This window comes from Salvia splendens, chromosome 22, assembly GCF_004379255.2.
Source record: "Salvia splendens isolate huo1 chromosome 22, SspV2, whole genome shotgun sequence".
Taxonomy (NCBI): domain Eukaryota; kingdom Viridiplantae; phylum Streptophyta; class Magnoliopsida; order Lamiales; family Lamiaceae; genus Salvia; species Salvia splendens.
Window position 1 is genome coordinate 2,919,446 of NC_056053.1, and position 18,513 is coordinate 2,937,958.

The 18,513-nt window shown below is 36.7% G+C and overlaps 2 protein-coding genes and 1 long non-coding RNA gene across 3 annotated transcripts; 1 reads left to right on the forward strand and 2 right to left on the reverse strand.

Annotated features, from left to right (window-relative positions):
* Positions 1–1,891: 1,891 nt before the first annotated feature.
* On the reverse strand, positions 1,892–3,629 carry LOC121786483 (1-aminocyclopropane-1-carboxylate synthase 3-like). Its single transcript, XM_042185125.1, has 4 exons — positions 3,486–3,629; positions 3,270–3,401; positions 2,919–3,079; positions 1,892–2,831 (listed from the first exon to the last, which is right to left on the reverse strand). The coding sequence occupies exons 1-4, from the start codon at positions 3,627–3,629 to the stop codon at positions 1,892–1,894; spliced, it is 1,377 nt and encodes a 458-aa protein (XP_042041059.1).
* A 10,361-nt stretch (positions 3,630–13,990) lies between these two features.
* LOC121786570 lies at positions 13,991–14,991 on the reverse strand. The gene is made up of 2 exons (XR_006047217.1): positions 14,121–14,991; positions 13,991–14,034 (listed from the first exon to the last, which is right to left on the reverse strand). It is a non-coding gene; the product is annotated as an uncharacterized LOC121786570 (long non-coding RNA).
* A 1,588-nt stretch (positions 14,992–16,579) lies between these two features.
* Positions 16,580–17,953, forward strand: LOC121787871. Its single transcript, XM_042186721.1, has one exon. The coding sequence runs from the start codon at positions 16,580–16,582 to the stop codon at positions 17,951–17,953; it is 1,374 nt and encodes a 457-aa protein (XP_042042655.1).
* Positions 17,954–18,513: the final 560 nt, after the last annotated feature.

Genomic DNA, 18,513 nt, shown 5'->3' on the forward strand with positions numbered 1-18,513 from the left:
TTTAATTGGCTTAAATTGGCCACAAAAATAAAAAAGAAAAATATCTTACTTGCAGCAAACTCCATTCTACCACCAAGTCAATCGAACTTTTCTTGGTCTTTTATCCTTTTAAAGTAAAAATAAGTTGAAAAAAGTGGTCGTTTTTTCGAAAGAATACTTGTATTTTATTTATAATAGAATATTATTGACATTTCCCAGACGTATTTTAAACTTCAAATAAATTGAACTTTATTGTCATATTAAATTGCGTTTTAAGTAGAGCCTAGGAGGAGTCACTTAACATTTTTTTATTATTATATATTAACATGAATTAAAAATGTTTTAGAAAGTATGCTTTATCCTCTTTTCTCTTAATCGTATATACAAGCATAAAAATCAAAATGAACTCGTACATCCTATCTTATCATTAACTAATAACCCATTTATAAATGAGTGAAATTAGAGAAATGTTTTTTTGAAAAAAATAGAATACTAAAGACGTACTACTTCTGACTATTATATTAGTGGAAAAATAAAAAAATACTATGATGCATGGAAATTGAAAATGATAAAACACTGAATTTGAAATGGAACACCTCCTATGATACTTTCTCTTAAAATGGAATTTAGTTTTTGCCAAAACGCAATAAGCAACACAAAAATATGGAACATCTTATTATATATGTCCACCAACGTTATTAAGTATTTTGAAAAAGTCGGTTGACAGTTATCATTAATTACGTTTGATCAACTGTCTTGTAACGTCCAATGTTGGCAAACAATAGCACATTCCTCCCTTCCGGTGATGTCTACTTGACCTCCTGTAATAACTTTCAAAATCCAGTTTTTCTTCCATTATAAAATCTTACTAGTATAAATTAACTTTAGTTACTTTAATTATATACTCTCTATCCCATTAAAAATAAAATATATTCCTTTTTAAGTTGCCCCATTAAAAATGAAATATTTCCAAAAATGAAAATAATACCATCTCTATTTTTTTTCTCTTCGTAAACTCACAAAACAACAATACATAAAATCTTGTGTCGGCAAAACAAATGTTTCATATTTAGTAGAACAGAGGAAGTATTAAATAGTAATAAATTTAAAAATGATACACGCACGGTATATAAAAAATATTGTGATAAAGGATACTAAGCGGATAACACGGTTATGAGACAATTAAGTGCTAGTCTCTGAATCACACAAGAGCGATAATCATACTTGAAAAACCAAGTATGGTAGCTTGAACGGAAGAGCGTTAATAAGATACAAATTTAAGACCTTCAGCCTCATAAAAATCCTCACTTCATTAAGCACGGTAGCTTGATCGAAAAATGTTCATAAGATACGAATATAGGACCTTCAATCTTGTAAATACTCACTTTATCAAGTATGGTAGCTTGATCGGAAAAAAACAGTAATAATATACGAATTTAAGATCTTTAGTCTCGTAAATACTCACTTCATATGAATTAGATGGTTCCCAGGAAAACATCTTTGCCTCACTTTTAATTGTAGCCAATATGATTCCATTTTAGTTTGTGATTTTGTTTCTAATTTAGTGGTCTAGTTAACAAGAACCAAATGAATTAAAAGAAACTAATTCAACTTCTTTCATGAGGTGTTAGTACTATAGTTATAGTATAATTTTGAAATAATGTACATGATATAAAACATTAACCTATACCCATCACATGATGCAATAAATAAATGGAGTTTCCAATTTCCAAGAAAAATCTCATCAACTAACTAAAATTAAAGCGAGTTTACAATATGAAGCCCAAATCACCTCTCGTCCGCATGGACAGAGTGCACTAGACTCTAATTACATGAATTTCACAACATAATGTAACGCCACCAACTAATTAAATCAGAAAAATATCACAAACTAAATCGGATCACATCGAAATCACCGGTCACGTTCACGATCATGAAACGACAGCCTAGACACCCATTTCGAAATCGATTTGCTCCTCGAATTCCTGCAATGTTTAATCGGAGAAATCGAATCCACAAACGATTTTATGCGCCGAATCGCGAGGTCCAGCGTGTCTTCGGTCATGTTCGCGAAGCACACGCGGAACCATCCGTGCTCGGCGCAGTGGCACGACGAGCCGGGCGAGATGTTCAACCCGACGTCGTACACGACCTTCTTCCACAGCTCCATCTCCGCCTCGAGAGAGTCGGAGCTCAGAAGGTGCCTCATGTCCACCCAGCAGAACAAGCCGGCATTGCTCTCGAGGCACGAGATCCCGACCCTCCTGAGGCCACAAACCAGCACTGCGTGCCGGTTCCTGAGCCTCATCCTGTTCTCGGCCACGTATTTCTCTGCAAACACGTGGTCGGACAGGATAGCAGAGAGGAGATACTGGGTTTGAGATGAAATAAGGCCGAAGCTCGACATTTTTGTCGCGGCCGCCACCACTAACCGGTCGTTGGAGTAGATCGACCCGACCCGAAAACCGGGCAGGCCGAGGTCTTTAGACAGGCTGTACACGACATGAACCCGGTTCATGAGGTGGTGATTATTCCGGTTCGGTAGAAGCTCCATGATGCTGACAAATTCGGCCGAGTCGAAAACCGTGCCGGAGTAGATCTCGTCGCTGATGAGGTGAATCCCCTTTTTGTCGACGAAGTTGAGGAGAAGATTGAGCTCTTTCCGGCTTAGAGTAATCCCCAGAGGATTAGAAGGATTAGTGATTAATACACCTTTAACTTTGAGGTTACGTTTTTGAGCAAGTTTGTAGGCTTCTTCAACGGCAGATGACGTGATTCGGAAGCCGTTCCTGCTCGTGCATTGTATCGGGACGATCTCCACTCCGGTCCGCCATTTTAGGTCTCTGTCAAACCTGCGTGTCATTTAAATCACGAAATTTAGTTAAATTTAAATTCTTTTATAAAGTTTGAAAATAGAATATTAAATCGTGCAGACATACCCTGGATAGTAGGGTGTGGGGAGTAAAAAAGCGTCGCCAGGGTCAGCGAGGCAGAAAATGAGGGTTTCGTTGGCTGACGTGGCGCCGGCGGTGAGAACGAGGTTGTTTGGGTCAAACTGGACTTTGTTGCCACGTATTTCTGCCATAAATTGTGCTAGTGCCTAAATGGAGAAAATTTGTCCCATGTCACTTATCTAAATACTGGAGTAGTAATTTTCTAACAAAATGAAATGAAATAAAATTATATTTGCATTACGATTTGATCAGACATGAATAAATAGCTTCACCAGTTCTCTCATCGGTCCAATATTTAGAGCATTGTGAAATATTGTGTTAATATTGCATGCTTACATTTTTGAACACGGGAAGGCCGTGGTAGTCTTGGAAGAGGGCAAGCTCGCGGAAGATGGATTGCCCGTCTCGTTTGAAGCTGGCAGTGTCAGGGTTCGCGGCCAGCCACGACTCTAGTAGATCGAAGGAGAGCTAAAGAGGGAGAAATTATGAATATTAGAAAATTTTGTACTAATTGGATTTGTGTTTGATGAAATTAATTATATGAATATGTACCTGATTTTCTGCTAAGCCCATTTGGATGATTCCGTTGGGATTGGTAGATTCATGGAAAGGATTCTTCTCGTATTCCTCCCATCCAAGGAAGTAGGAAGAATCTTGGCCGTGGGAGTTGCATGCAGCTTTCTTGGAGATAGTCATTTTCTTTGATAAAAAAATATAAATTTGTGACTTGATAGAGAGAGAGAGAAAGAGGAAGTGTATTTGGATTTTGGAGTGGGGAAGATATGTTGTTATCAAACGAAAATCCCAAAGGGTATATATAGGAGTTGGTGGTGCAACTAAAAGATTGTCGTCGTGACATGTTTGTTGACTACTATATAGGTAGGGAGAGAGATTTGAAAGCAAGAAGTTTGCTAATTTAAATTTAAATTTAAATTAAGACAATAAAATATAGTTATCCGTTAATTGTGATTTGGATGTGACTGCTTAATTACGCCTTGTTATTTAAGGTAATATAACATCTTACTTCTTTAGCTAGTGTGCTTAATTCAATGTCTGTTTTAAATTGATTTAGCTTCATTATTACTCTTCCCATTTGCAATTGTATTTTTTTTTATTTTACTAATTTTGGAAAATTAAGTCACATTTCACTAATATTTTATTATATACTAATAGTATATATAAATTTATCACTATAACTCAATTTATTTTAAATAATCTGTACTTTTACATAATTGGGATAATTTTTTCATTTTCACCTAATTAATGGAATTTATCTTTTTGAATTGAATATTCCAATTTACTCAACACTCTTCATAATAATAATATTTAATATTTTTTAATTTAAAATGATTCACATATATATTTTTTTATATTTAATGAAAAATCAAATATGCTAAGGAAAAAATAAGGAAAATAAACAGAATTAAAAAATTACACAACAAAGTACACCTTAGCTTGATTAATGAAAAATTGAATAAGCTAAAGAGTACTTAATTATTTCAGTAAGGAAAATGTTTACTTTTTATTTTTTATTTTTTTCTTATATAAAACTAATAATTTCATTATTATTGTATTATAATGGACTCAAACCCATGACCTATGATCTATGCGTTAACTACTTTACCACTAAGTTATCACATGCACCCTACAAATTGTATTGAGTTACTCAATTTAATGATTACTTAACTGCATATAATTAATAAGCCAATAAATCAGACAATATAAATGTGGAAATAATATGTAGTAAGTAGTACTATATATTATAAGAATTTTTTTTACACTACCTATGTTGATGAAATAAAATTATTTATATATGACGCACATCATGTAATTCATTTGTCAAACTTTCCTTATTTTATCAATATTTCAACCTTATCAAATATATCCCCCTTGTACATTTTCAATTCTATATATCCAATTTATCGTCAAATTTCTTACACAACAACTAATTACTCTCGGCAAAATAACAATTCATACTCCGGGATGAATGATTTATAAAGAGTTAGGGCTAATCGAATCCGAGATTTTCTAATTACAAGTCCCAGCCCTCGTTCAACTCTCCATTAGTCTATAGAACTAAAAATTTAACAGTCCGAACACATTATCAGGTAGTGTATTCAGTCAATCAAAATTACGATTCAATTTTGGATTTGTGCACTTTTTGGCAAAACATGACACATGCACAGGAATTGAAGTCCCCACATCTAAAACTTTATGAAAACGAGTAAAGTGAACAAAAATGGCCAAAAAGAGGTTCTTATTAGAAAATTAAGTTTATATAATTGGGTGGAAAAAATGTTGAGGCAGACCGACACCGCAAATCGCAGTAGTAAAGAGAATAGGGAAAAGTGGGACAAAGCCCACCATTAGATGGACCTTCAAGTCCAGATTTCGCCCGGCCAAATGGGCCCATCCCTTACTTTCATGTCGACCACACTCTCACTCTAGAAATATTTTGTGTTCTTGTTTAAACAAAATATGAATCACATAATTAATTTTGTTTCATTATGCTAATAGCCTAGCTATTTCTAGCCAACTATGTCTTGCAAATTCATCACCAATTTATTTTCCGATTTTCATATTTCGAGTCATGGGGACCTAGGAATTTTTGTTGGGGCTTGGTGTGCATTCAACGTCGGTGTAGAATAATTATTTTAATGTGTTTACTTATTATAAGATGATTTTTTTTAAATCATAAATTAGTGGTAGTATATTTGTTTTAATATTTGCATACATCTTTTTCGTTCCGTGACGAACTTTCGTTTCTTCTTTCTTCGCCGTCCAACCCATTTTTTAATGAAGAAATTAAGTAGCATATTTATCATTTATCAAGCTAATAATTAATGTCGCCACCGCACTCTATGTTCACACCGTCGCCGTCGTCTCTCACGCCGTTGCCGTAGGTTGGTCAAACCCATTGTCTACTCGGTCAATTTGTTTAGTACTCCATTTATAGGCCAATTCGTATCAGTATATCAAACGAAGTTCGATAAGAATGAGAGTGTTAAAACTCTTAAATCTTGTCTCACATGGACTTGGTGATGATCATAGCTCCTCTATATATAAGATAGCTCCTCTATATATAAGTGTGGATGACCCTTATCCTTATAAGGTCTTTTAAGGGGTGAGTGACTCATTTCTAATATGGTACCAGAGCAGGCCCAAGTCGATGATGAATTTATCTCTTTATCTCTTTTCTTGCCTACCCATGTGATGAAAGTCCGATGTGTCATTTCAGCCCACACGTGAGGGGCGTGTTAAAACTCTTAAATCTTGCCCATTTATAATAGGGAGTATAAATTAAGTCAATTGAAGAGCGCGCGCCTTAACACATTTGTTGATATAAGTAACACATATCATATCTGTTAAGCTTTTTATTAAATATCGATCATATTTGTTTTGGTTAAGCTCTAACTCAATACACAGTTTCATACTTACATTTCATCACTTTAGAATATGTTTTTATTTGTAATTTTGTATTGTGCACTAGCGATCGCTCTCTACTTTTTGTCCTGAGCGCCAACATTTCAGTAATATTTTATAAGTTATGGCATACTACTCTATTAGTGTTTAATTTAATATTTTTGTGTGTATATATTTCAAGAAAAAGAATTAAAACATGTTATGAAAACTCATATCATGACAAATACAATGACTTTGTCTTTTGTCTTTTGTCTTTTGTCTTTTTGATGATGTGAAATATATGTCTGTACTGACATGTATGTGTATGATATATTTTTGAGGACAACAAATTTAGGGTAAGTTTTCATAATTTTAGAATAGTGAATATGTTTGATTTATATATAGGTGATATTTTAAGAATCTTTTTTGCTAAGACATAGACCAATATTATCATTTTGTATTTCTAGACTATTAAATTATTGCTCAATGCATATTGGTATATGCTAAATCAAGTACGGTATGATGAAATGAATTCAATCAAGTCAACGGGTCAGGACGCGGAGGTGTGGTGACCTTAAGGTCACAGATTCAAACCCCGCCACCTGCTGGGAGACTTTCGGTCGTGATCCGCAAACCTGGTCAAGCAGGATTAGTCAGATTCTGCTAAAGATGGGTTCGGTACACCTAGGTACACCTGTAGTCAAACCAAAAAAAGTTTTGGCAGCGACGATGATTTTCAACAATTATGAAAATGTTTAAAATTAGAGAGAAGAAATTTAGAAAGAAATAAGATGAATGATTAAGTACATTTTACTTAAAAGTTTATGAACTATTTTAGTTTCTCAAATTCAAATTTAAAGTAATATAAAATTTTTAAAAATTCCTCGCCAACTATTAATTTTAACTGGAATACAGAAATTGTCGTCACTATGGAATTTATAGGTCACATTAAATGATATCCAGCATACCATGATACAGGTTTAACTTTTCCTTTGCTCTAAGTAGACTTGAAAATCATTGAATGATTTCGGTGGTTGTCATGTTTTTGTTTCAAATTTGTTGTATCCCAAAAATCCACCATTTTCATATCTTATTTATTTATTTATTAAATTCCATAAAATTTAAATTTAAGTATGTAAACTAATTACTTAACTTGACAGTAAGAAATTAAGAATAGATCTCTTGAAAAATAATTCACCTTCTATGTGATTTATTTATTTATTTGACACTTGGGTAAGTTTTACAATTATAAAATGAATATGTTGGGAAACCAAACATAATTACGCTATGGTTATATTAAATATTTTCTCTGCGTGAAATTTAATATTTTTATTTTAACATTTTCAAGTTACTAATATTTACTATAGTTTACCTTAATTATATGATTGAATATATAATTTATCTTAATTATATGATTCCATTATCTACCTAAATGATAGTATGATTGAATTACCCAATAGATGAGAGAGAATTAGTTTTATTAACAGTTCCACAATTATCTTGTTTGGTAGTGTGCAAGTTGCAACTACCGAAATTTAAACGAATAATATATTGTGAAGTTGTATTTGACCAATAGATGACTGTTTAATAACATATAGAATTAATAATAATTTAAATCATAAAATTTAATTAAATTCTAATCAATCTCACCAACTTTAAAACTAAAATATTAAATCATAGAATATCATTTTTTTTTCAATTATCACCAACATTAACCTATAGGTAATATGAATGTGGTGTGGTGACATGTAACATGACGCCCACATTCACCCACACATCCCAGGAGACATGCCAATGGACCATTTGCTCTCTCTCTTCAATGGGCCCTCTCAGAGCATCTGCAGTGGCGCGGAATTCCCGACGGAATTTCCAAAAACACCTCCCGCCACGTTATACGGACTTCTCACTGCACTGCCACGTCATAAGGACTTCTCACTGCACAGTGACGGACATCCCCAAGGACTTCCCACAATTAAACAAACCACAAATTTACAAATTAAACAATTTCCGGAATTAAAATTTCGACACAAATAGGGAAAAAAATTCCATTAAAAAAAAGAAAAGTACATTTCACCAAATTAAAAAAAACATATCAATAATTAAAAACTACATCAACGACGACCCCTCCGCTGCCATACTTCTTCAATAATATCGTTCTGGAGCCGAACATGAGCTTGTCTTTGGCGCATGTCGGTAAATGCACGGTCTCGATCGACATCGTCATGGGGTATCCCCATGCGTACATTGCTAGTGGCCACGCCGTGACTTGGACCCGCAGCACCAACATCATCATTGGTCCAATCAGTCAGTGTTGGACATTCATCTTCGACAATCATGTTGTGCATGATAATACATGCGTACATGATGTCGGCTATACTGTCAACATACCACAGCCGTGTTGGACCCTTCACTGCCGCCCATCGAGCCTGGAGCACACCAAATGCCCGCTCCACATCTTTGCGCGCTGCCTCCTGGCGACCTGGAAAATATCTTCTTTTCATCTGCTGGGCATCTGATCGTCTTCACAAAGACGGGCACAATAGGGTATATCCCATCCGCCAAATAATAACCCATATTGTGCTGGTTGTCGTTGGCGACGAAGTTGACGGCCGGACCAACGCCCATGCACTGCTCGTTGAAAAGGGGCGACGACTGGAGGACGTTGATGTCGTTGTTAGACCCGGCTACTCCAAAATAGGCATGCCAAATCCACAGCCGGTAGTCACCTACCGCTTCAAGGATCATCGTGGGATTCTTAGCCTTGAAACCAGTAGTGTACATCCCTTTCCAGGCAGCGGGGCAGTTCTTCCATTCCTAGTGCATACAATCTATGCTGCCTAACATCCCAGGAAACCCGTGTTGATTCCCGTGCATATCCAGCAGAGCCTGACAATCTTCTGGGGTAGGCCTCCGAAGATACCTATCCCCGAATATCTCCCTAATGCCCGGACAAAAATACTTCAGGCAATCGCGGGCAGTCGTCTCACCGATGTGGAGGTACTCGTCGAACATGTTGGTCGCGCTTCCGTATGCCAGCTGCCTAATTGCGACAGTGCACTTCTGAATCGACGTGTGGCCGTGTTTACCAGCCGCATCCTCCCGCACCCTGAAATACCCGTATCGACGCTCCAAAGCGCCCACGATACACAGAAAGAGCGGACGATGCATCCTAAACCGTCACCAGAACAGGTTCTCCCCAAACCGTGGCTCCGGCGCAAAGTAATCCTCATACAACTGAGCGTGGGCAACGAGGTGGTCCCGGGGTATTATAGTTCGACGATGGATGGGTCGAGGTACCACCGGCGCCAAGGCCGCTTGTTCCTCCCTCTCCGTTGATTCCCGCACACGTGCATGAATCAAACTCATCATGTGTTCATAATGCCCACCACTACCACTACCACTACCAGCCATTCCAGATATATAAAAGAAATGTAGAGAGAAAAACTTGGTAAAACAAGTGGTGCGAATGAAATGCAGTTCAACGAGCCGTATATATAGAAATTAAAAAAATTTAATGCAATAAACGGGAATTCCGCGCGGACGTCCGTGGGAGTCAACGCAATGGCGGACGTCCGTGGGAGTCAACGCAATGGCGGACGTCCGCATGCCCATCGCGACGGAATTCCGCGTAACACCGCGGAACTGCGGTGTCCTCGGCGGAATTCCGTATCCGTGCATACCATGCACAATGGCGGACGTCCGCCGCGGAATTCCGGCACGCCGGTTGGAATTCCGTCGTGACTTTCTTTGACTAGACACACGTACATTTTGGTTAGTAGTATTAATTAGAAACTGCTTTCAAGTTAGTTATGCATGATTTAATATTAGAATTTATATAAGTTAATGGATGAAGGGAGTATTATAATGGTAATAATTTAGTGGGTGGACATATCAGCCCTAGGGGTGGGTCGATACGAGATATCGTATCGAAAACATTGTATCGTATATCGTATCGAAAATATCGATATGAAAAAATTTCATATCGTTATCGTATCGAAAGTTTCGATATATCGAACTTTCGATATGGATAATATCAATATCGTTATCGTATCGATATTTCGATATATCGTACCGAAATTCGATATATCGATATATCGAATTTCGGTACGATATATCGAAATATCGATATCGTGTCGAATACCCTATATTATCGATATTTTGGATACAAAACGATATATCGAAAATATCGATATATATCGTATATTCGATATAAAACGATATATCGCGATATAAGGAAATTCATATCGTTATCGTATCGAAAACTTACGATACGGTATCGTTTCGTATCAAAAATTACGATATATCGAAAATTCGATAATTTTTCGATATTTTTCAATACGATACGAGCGATATATCATTTTTCTGATATTTTTCCCCAGCCCTAACAGCCCACATTGTTAATGATGTTATACTTTTTCTACATATAGTTTAGATCGAAATATCTTTTTTTCTCGAAATTTAGCAAGTATCAGTGCTCGCAAATATTGTTAGCGACAAGCGTTCGAGCCTTTTTTTTTGTGTTAAAAGAGTATTTTAGTGCTCCCTAAACATAGCAGATATCTAAATAGATTGTCACTAGCTAGGTACAAACTTGCAAGTTACAACCAAGCATGTTGGGTAGCAAATCTCATGCCAACTAAATATTAACTAAGTATTATTCCATTTTAGAAAATTTCAAACTTATGTGATGGGACTAATCCAGCTGAGCTTGATAGTGATCAGTTTGTTTGAGTACATACATAAACATTGAGTGCCCTTCCACAATCAAGTAGTACTAGCATATAATATTACACAAAGTTATGGCACGAAATTACTTCGAACTTTGTAACACTTTTGGTGCTCTAATTAATTTATTTTGTCTTTCCTCGTTTATTCCTACTTTAGTGAGACACTATGTCCAATCTGGTGAGTGAAATGTGGTGATCTATTTATTCTTGGATAGAGAAAGATTTTGTAGTAAAGTTGGGAACCATAGAGATCTCACACCATTTAATTTTGTAATCTTCTTCTTTTCATTAGTGACACCCTTTTTCCACCTACTCTGCCTAACTTCTTAATATATTTACACCAACAAAATTGGGGCAACTTAGACATATAGTACTACAAATTAAACCTTGGGCTCATTCAAATTAAAATATTACTAAAATTTTCTATTAGTCAATGACATTAGAGCATCCACTACGCTGTCCCCCCAACATCCCTTAACCGTCCCTTAAACTACTATTTGAGGGCCCCACTGTACTTTATTTCTCCATCCCTTAACTAAGGGACGAAACCTGCAACGCTCCGTCCCTTAACCGTCTCTTATTCTGTCCCTTAAATTACTATTCATTCAATTTCATTTTTTATTTTTTTTCCAACATAATTCAATTAAAACAAACACACTTCATTAAAATTAAAATAACATTACAACATAAAATAAAAATACAACTTAAAATTTTAAAAAAATATAATTAAAATCTTAAAAAAATAAAAATGACATAATTTAAAATACAATTTTATATGGACATCCTTGAATGTTTTATGTTTCACTTTCGGTGTGGGACAAAATCATTCTTGGATGTCTCTATAAAAGAGAAACAACCAAGAATGATTTTGTCCTACATCGAAAGTGAAACATAAAACATTCAAGGTTGTCTCTATAAAAGAGAAGAAACCAAGAATGACATTGTCCCACATCGAAAGTGGAACATAAAACATTCAAGGTTGTCTCTATAAAAGAGAAGCAACCATGAATGACTTTGTCCCACATCGAAAGTGGAACATAAAACATTCAAGGTTGTCTCTATAAAAGAGAAGCAACCAAGAATGACTTTGTCTCACATCAAAAGTGAAACATAAAACATTCAAGGTTGTCTCTATAAAAGAGAAGCAGCCAAGAATGAGTTTCATAAATTCGCAAGCCCATCAAATATATGTGGGCTATTACGAATTTCTTGTATTTATTTATTTGTAAAAATTGTTTTTAAATATAAAAACAATTTTTATAAATAAAAAGCATTTTTTTTTAAATTCGATTTTTTTTTAAAAAAATTGATTTATTGCGTCAGCGTGACGACGCCCACTCGCGGGCCGGCGAGTGGGCGTCACGCATGGCGCAGGGGCGCGCCACGGCGCTTGGCGTGACAGCCCGTCCCGTGTATTGCAGGCACGGGCCGCGGGACGGGATCGGGACGGGCGCGGGACGGGACGGGACGGCGTGTCGCAACGCGTCGCGCGAGCCAGGGACGGATCTAGGAATTTATATGAAGAGGGGCAAAAATATACATAGACAATATTTAAGAGATTTAAGAGGGGCAATTAGTAAGAAATTAAAACAAATCTATTTTAAAATGTATAATTTATGTATATGTGATGAAATTTGAGGTGGGGCATTTGCCCATGTTTAACTATTAGCTGGATCCGTCCCTGGCGCGAGCGTTCCATCCCTCCGCGACGGAACGCGGGACGGTGGCACGCCGCGCAGTGGATGCCCTTAGTGTCACATTATATTATGCAAAATTGTGAATTGGGGCATCCATCTCTTCATCATGTGGTAAAACTAAGTTGTTGATTTCTTTATATGATGGGGCAAGATATTTGATTGAGTGACAACATATTCATAGGTAGGGTCCGTCAATACAATTTTAGTAAAGGATTTTGATGACTTTACAACATCAATATTGGACTAACTCAAGACATGGGAACAGAACTGAGATATCAAAGTTTACAAATGTTTTTTTAGTGCTACTGCTTAAGGAAGCATAAATAATGCAGCTACTTACCATCGAAATTGCATATGTTTTTTAGAGTATTATACTACTCCTACTACATAGCCTCCAACTGCCATGCACCTCCAAGATGCTTTTATAGATCTAAAAAAATTGAAGTCTAAAGTTCTTTTTATTCTCAACTAATTTCATCATCAATTGGGCATCTCAGGGAGGATTATTAATTATCCAATCGGAGTTTTATTGATTCCCAATTTATATTGATTAGTTTTAAAATAAGATTAATTAATCACAATTAGAATTTAGTATTTAGAAGGAATGCAATGTAAATGTTGTTTGAATCTATTATACAGCTTATAAATTGTTTGAATTTGGTAAATACTTTTCAAGAATTTATATGCTACTATTGAATAATGTTTTATCGTTTAAATGCTTATAAGCTCAGTCAGAGTTTAATCACCGATGTGGGCTCTATATATTTGGATGAACCAGATCACTATAAAACAGAGGAATAAAATTTGCTAGGAAAGTATATCACCCCCTTTTTAGGATTTCTAGATTTTGAGCGTTAAATCTCTTGGCCCAAGAACAGATTTATTAATTTTGACAAACTAGGTAGATAATATACACTCCATTACCCTAATTACATGTAATACCCCGACTTTTTCTATCTTTTTAGTTGTTCTTGAAGGGACGTCGTTTGTGTAGCCGAAAAAAAATTCCTTCAATTCTTTTGGAATTAAATCCAATAATTGGGCCTACTATATCTAGCCCAATTGTTCAAATTAAATGAAGTCATTTGTGAAGCCTAAAACCAATTCTTCCTAATTCTATTTTGCAGCCCAATTTTACTTCAAATCCTTCTATATTGAAAAATCACACGGTTATATTAACATCCCCACTACCTTAAAAATCTCCAACAAACAAAGCAAATCCTTATATTACCTTCAACTCCACAATGAAATCAGTTTCCTCGTTCTACGAAAAATCTGAAAAAAAATGAGAGAAACCGTGAGTTCAAGACTCCAGTTTTATTCCGCGGTTGTCTATTCAACAAAGTTGATGAGAAACTAACAATTGAAATAGAAGCCGAGGAATTTATCGAGTTGTTTCTTTTTCAAATCTGAAATTCTCTCCCTGCAACAGAGGTACATTCTTTTCTCTCAATTGCATGGCTTAAGTGCCTCACTCACGATAGCTCACTCACAAAAATCATAACAACACTTTGAACCCTTTTTGAGAGATTTGCTCAAGATCCGATTTTTTTTATCTGCAGTAGTAATAAGCCCTTTGAGCGAATTCAAGTTCTTCAAACCTTATGAAAAACAAATTAAAATCTTTAAAAAAATTTTAGAATGGGGAAAAGGGGGATGAGACTTCCCGTTTGTGCAAAAAGGCGCGGCTCGACGACGGAGACGGGACGAGACAGCAGCAGGGGCGGTGCATCGTTTTCGACGGGCGGAGAATAGGAGTGAGTGAGACGCTGATTTGGTGAAGATAGAGTGTGAGACTGAGATTTAGGGAGAGACAGAGAGTGGTGAAGTTTTGATAACTAGAGAGAGAGAATTGTTTGGGTTAATGAAGAAGACGTGTGGTAATTGGTTAGGAGTATTATTTACTCTTATTCCTTGATGTACATATACATGTGTTGGGTAAGGGGGTATAGACGTGTAGTATGAGGGAGTATATTTTGGTTTGCCTTTGCCTTGGGTTTAAATAATATTAATGGCTAGATGACTAGTTTTCGTTTTAAATAGTTGGATTAAGGTGCAGTTTGTAATGGAAACTCTTGTTAGGATTAAGATGCAGTTTGTAATGGAAATCATTGTTAGGCTTTTTGCTTAGTGTTGATTGGAAGAAATAGTAATGCTAATTGTTTTTGTTCTGAAAGAATGAAAGATATTTTGTGCACACACTTAGAATGCATGCATTGTTTTTAAATTGATATTTTTGGTAAAGTCTAATTTAGTATATCATGCTTTTAAAAAGGGTGACTTTCATGCACGTCTTTTGAGGTTGGAACATAAAATTGATTGAGGAGTTAGTGAACGAGGTGGGCTTTCTTTTTAAATAAGGACTATGTCCTAAGTATATTTATTTTTGCGAAATATGTTTGTCATGCCATATTTTTGTGTTGCTATGGGACCTATCTGAAGTGGCTTTTGCCATGTATGGTTAATCGAATTCGGGTCTGACTAGGGAGTGAGTCCCTATTCAGGCTAGTGTGCACCCCGTAGATCGTGCGCTATCTCTCTGAGTTAGCCGGTCTAGTGGCTTGGAATGTGGCCACATTCCTTGTCATGTATGTTCAGATATGGTATGGTGATGTTGATGATGTTGAGGTTGATGTTGATGTTGATGATGATGTTGGTGAAATGTTTTAGTGACTCGGGCCCTTTAAAGTTAAAACCCCGATGTCACTCGTTAATGGCATGATAAATATTTTTATTGAAAATGTTTTCGGCATGAGTTCACTGAGTGCATCAAGTACTCAGCCCTGCATGTGTTTTTCCTATGTGCAGGTTGAGCGGTGACGAGCGCGGTGGGTGTTGAGCATGAAAGTGAAGAAGATAGTAAATAAAATTTTCTGAATATATTGTGTCTTCATACATAATAGTATTCTACTCTAGAAATGCTTCCGCTAAATATTGTTTCTTTCGAGTTCGTGTATTGTTGAGATATTTCATTTGGAGTTGTTGATTGTTGAAATGGTACTCTGATTTGATTCTAGCTTTTCCAATTTATTTCGAGCTATGGTGCTAATACGTTGTTTTCCCTTTCTTTCCCGCTTCTTTAATCCTCCCCTAGTCGCGATCAACCGTGTTTTCTATCCTTAGAAAATTCGGGCGTGACATTATACCCCAATTTAGACCGCACTCTGCCACGTATCATTTCATCAAATTAATGTGTTTTTATTTTCTTTAATTTGATATGTAATTTTATTTTCACTATGCATAAATTGTACTCTAATAAATAACAAAAAATCACATTAATAAAATACCAAAAGTTACATTATTAAATTACCCATAATTACATAATTAAATGCCAAAAAATTACATCATTATAGTTCTTAATAGAAAACACTAATTATACACCAAACATTACATAATTTAACGGATAATTTTTTTACTAAAAATATAATTTTAAATTAAAAAGTATGACCACAAGCCTCAAAGCTTGACCAGGTGGGCTGCACCTCTAAACACTATTGGGCCGGACCTCACCAAAAGATTTGCAGTACAGCTCCAGTTTTAATGCTCTTATTCCATGCATTAACTAAGTACTAGTATTAAATAATCTGCCGTTTCGTATTTAATTTGACATAAATAATTAATAATGTTTGTCTCTTTGGATACGAGGAAAACTGATAATAACAGTTTAGCCATTTCCATAACTCCATTCATAAAACGCTTTGGAAGTCCGTAGCGTGCAGTTTGATTTTGTTTCACTTTAGAATACTTTTGATGCAAATATAGCATCAGAAATTGGTAAAAAAAAGAGCATATGCTTCAACCAAATCGACAGACTTAGCTCATGCCTACATCCCAACTCATAAAGCTGGTGCAAGACTCTCTTGATTCAACTATGCCTTACATAGCCATGTACATCGCAGCAGCTTCCGCCGTCTGCACCCTTGCAATGGCAGCCGATGCATTCATCGCCTTCCGAACCAAAATGTATTGGCTCCCGTGTAACTATTTCTCCCTCACCGTGTTAGCAGTCGCCATGAAACTCCCCTTAGACCTAACCGCCTTGGACCTCAGCGTCAACGACAAGTTCGCGAGGATTAGCAGCCTCGTCTTGATGTCAACCGCTGTGAGTAACTTCATGACCTCTTTAGGTTCAATGGAGGATAATGAAATTGTGCTAAACATGGCCGCTTTAGGCATTCTAGTCGTCACGATTGCTGGTAATGTATGCATTCATATTGCCAAGATTCATAGCTTTGAACCTCGGTTGTATTTGTTTCTGCCCCAACAGATTGCAACTGTTGTCATCATGCTCCTCTTTCTCACGATGCTATGTTGTATGTCGCTGATGGTCCCGGGAGCCAAGAGATACATAGGGCTGAGGTATAATGAAATGCATAAATCAGTTTCGAAAAATAGGCAAGTAGAGTGGGGAAAGTTTAGTAGTGAGGAACTTGAAAATATGGTGAAAGGGTATTGGGTGATGGCTCAAACTAGTAGTCCCCAGTTTGTTCTTGCAAGGTCTGCGATTTCTTCGGTTTCTGGAGTCTTGTGTCTTTTCACAGCTCTATTTTTGGTACAAGTTTGGTTTGTCAGAAATAGGCTTGAAGCTCATGCTTCCGGTTCCAATTTTAACTTGGCATATCTTGATTCGAACTATGGCCCCTCCGTCTACTGGATTTTAGCCATTCAGACTATTGGAGTGGTGATGGGAACTCTTGCTCCGGTGTTGAGATGGCTCGCTGCTTTGTGGTTCAAGATTTCTGAGACGGAGGGAAGGAGCTTCAGAGATGAACTCAAGGTTGACAAGTACTGGACTTGGAGGCTGGAAGAGTGGAGAGACAGCCCACTTCCGTTTCATGTTCAAAACCGCGTATGCAAGAAGATACTTCGTGATGTTCTAAGATTTGTTCTGAACTTGTGCATTGGAGTTCAGATTCTCTTTGTTTCAGCTGGCAAACTAGTTCTATTCATCTCTTCTAGATTTGGTAGTGCAGTTTTCTTTTGTTTCTGCAAGAATAAAAGACCTGTTTCCACGGGAGCACAAGTGGATTTTAGCCAATATGTTCTACTTGAAGGTGAGCCGCGGTTGCCTTATAAAATCCTCAAGAACATCTGCAACGAGGCGGATAAGCTGACATGTGTAGGAGAAGAAAAGCAGCCAAGAAACTTGATCCAACTTCTAAAGAAGTCTTCAAACTTCAAAGGGGTGGGATGATTTGACAGCAGCCATGTTCCGAGTTTGCATTCTGAAGAACCTCCAAATTGCTGGTCTATGCCCGTGGTGACTTTGACAGCCATTTCAGTAGCGCTTACCAAGATCGCGGATGACAAGGCTAACCAGTTACTGGTTGGTGTTAGTGAGGGCTTGCATATTGTGAAGCTCATCGAGGAAACTCTAGACAGAAGTGGAGAGTTAGAAAGCATCAGAAAAGCAGCAGATGTGGTTTGGATTGCAGTTGAAGTGTATAGAAAATGGGATGACATGGATTTGAAGAGCGCGAGAATTAGAGGCACAACGCACCGGGAAACACTGCAAAACCTTTCTAGCATTGCAGAAAAGGCTGTGACAGAATTTATGGCTCAAACGACAGATATTCTAATGCAGAACCCTCTAAACTGGCCTGCTAGAGTTATAGCTGCTAACTCAATGTACAGGATTGCTCAGACGATCTTGGTAGGAATGGGAGATGACGAGCACCAAGATGACGACGAGCTATTTGAGAGTATATCCATCACTATCTCGGATATACTAGCAGGGTGCCTCACCAATCTAGT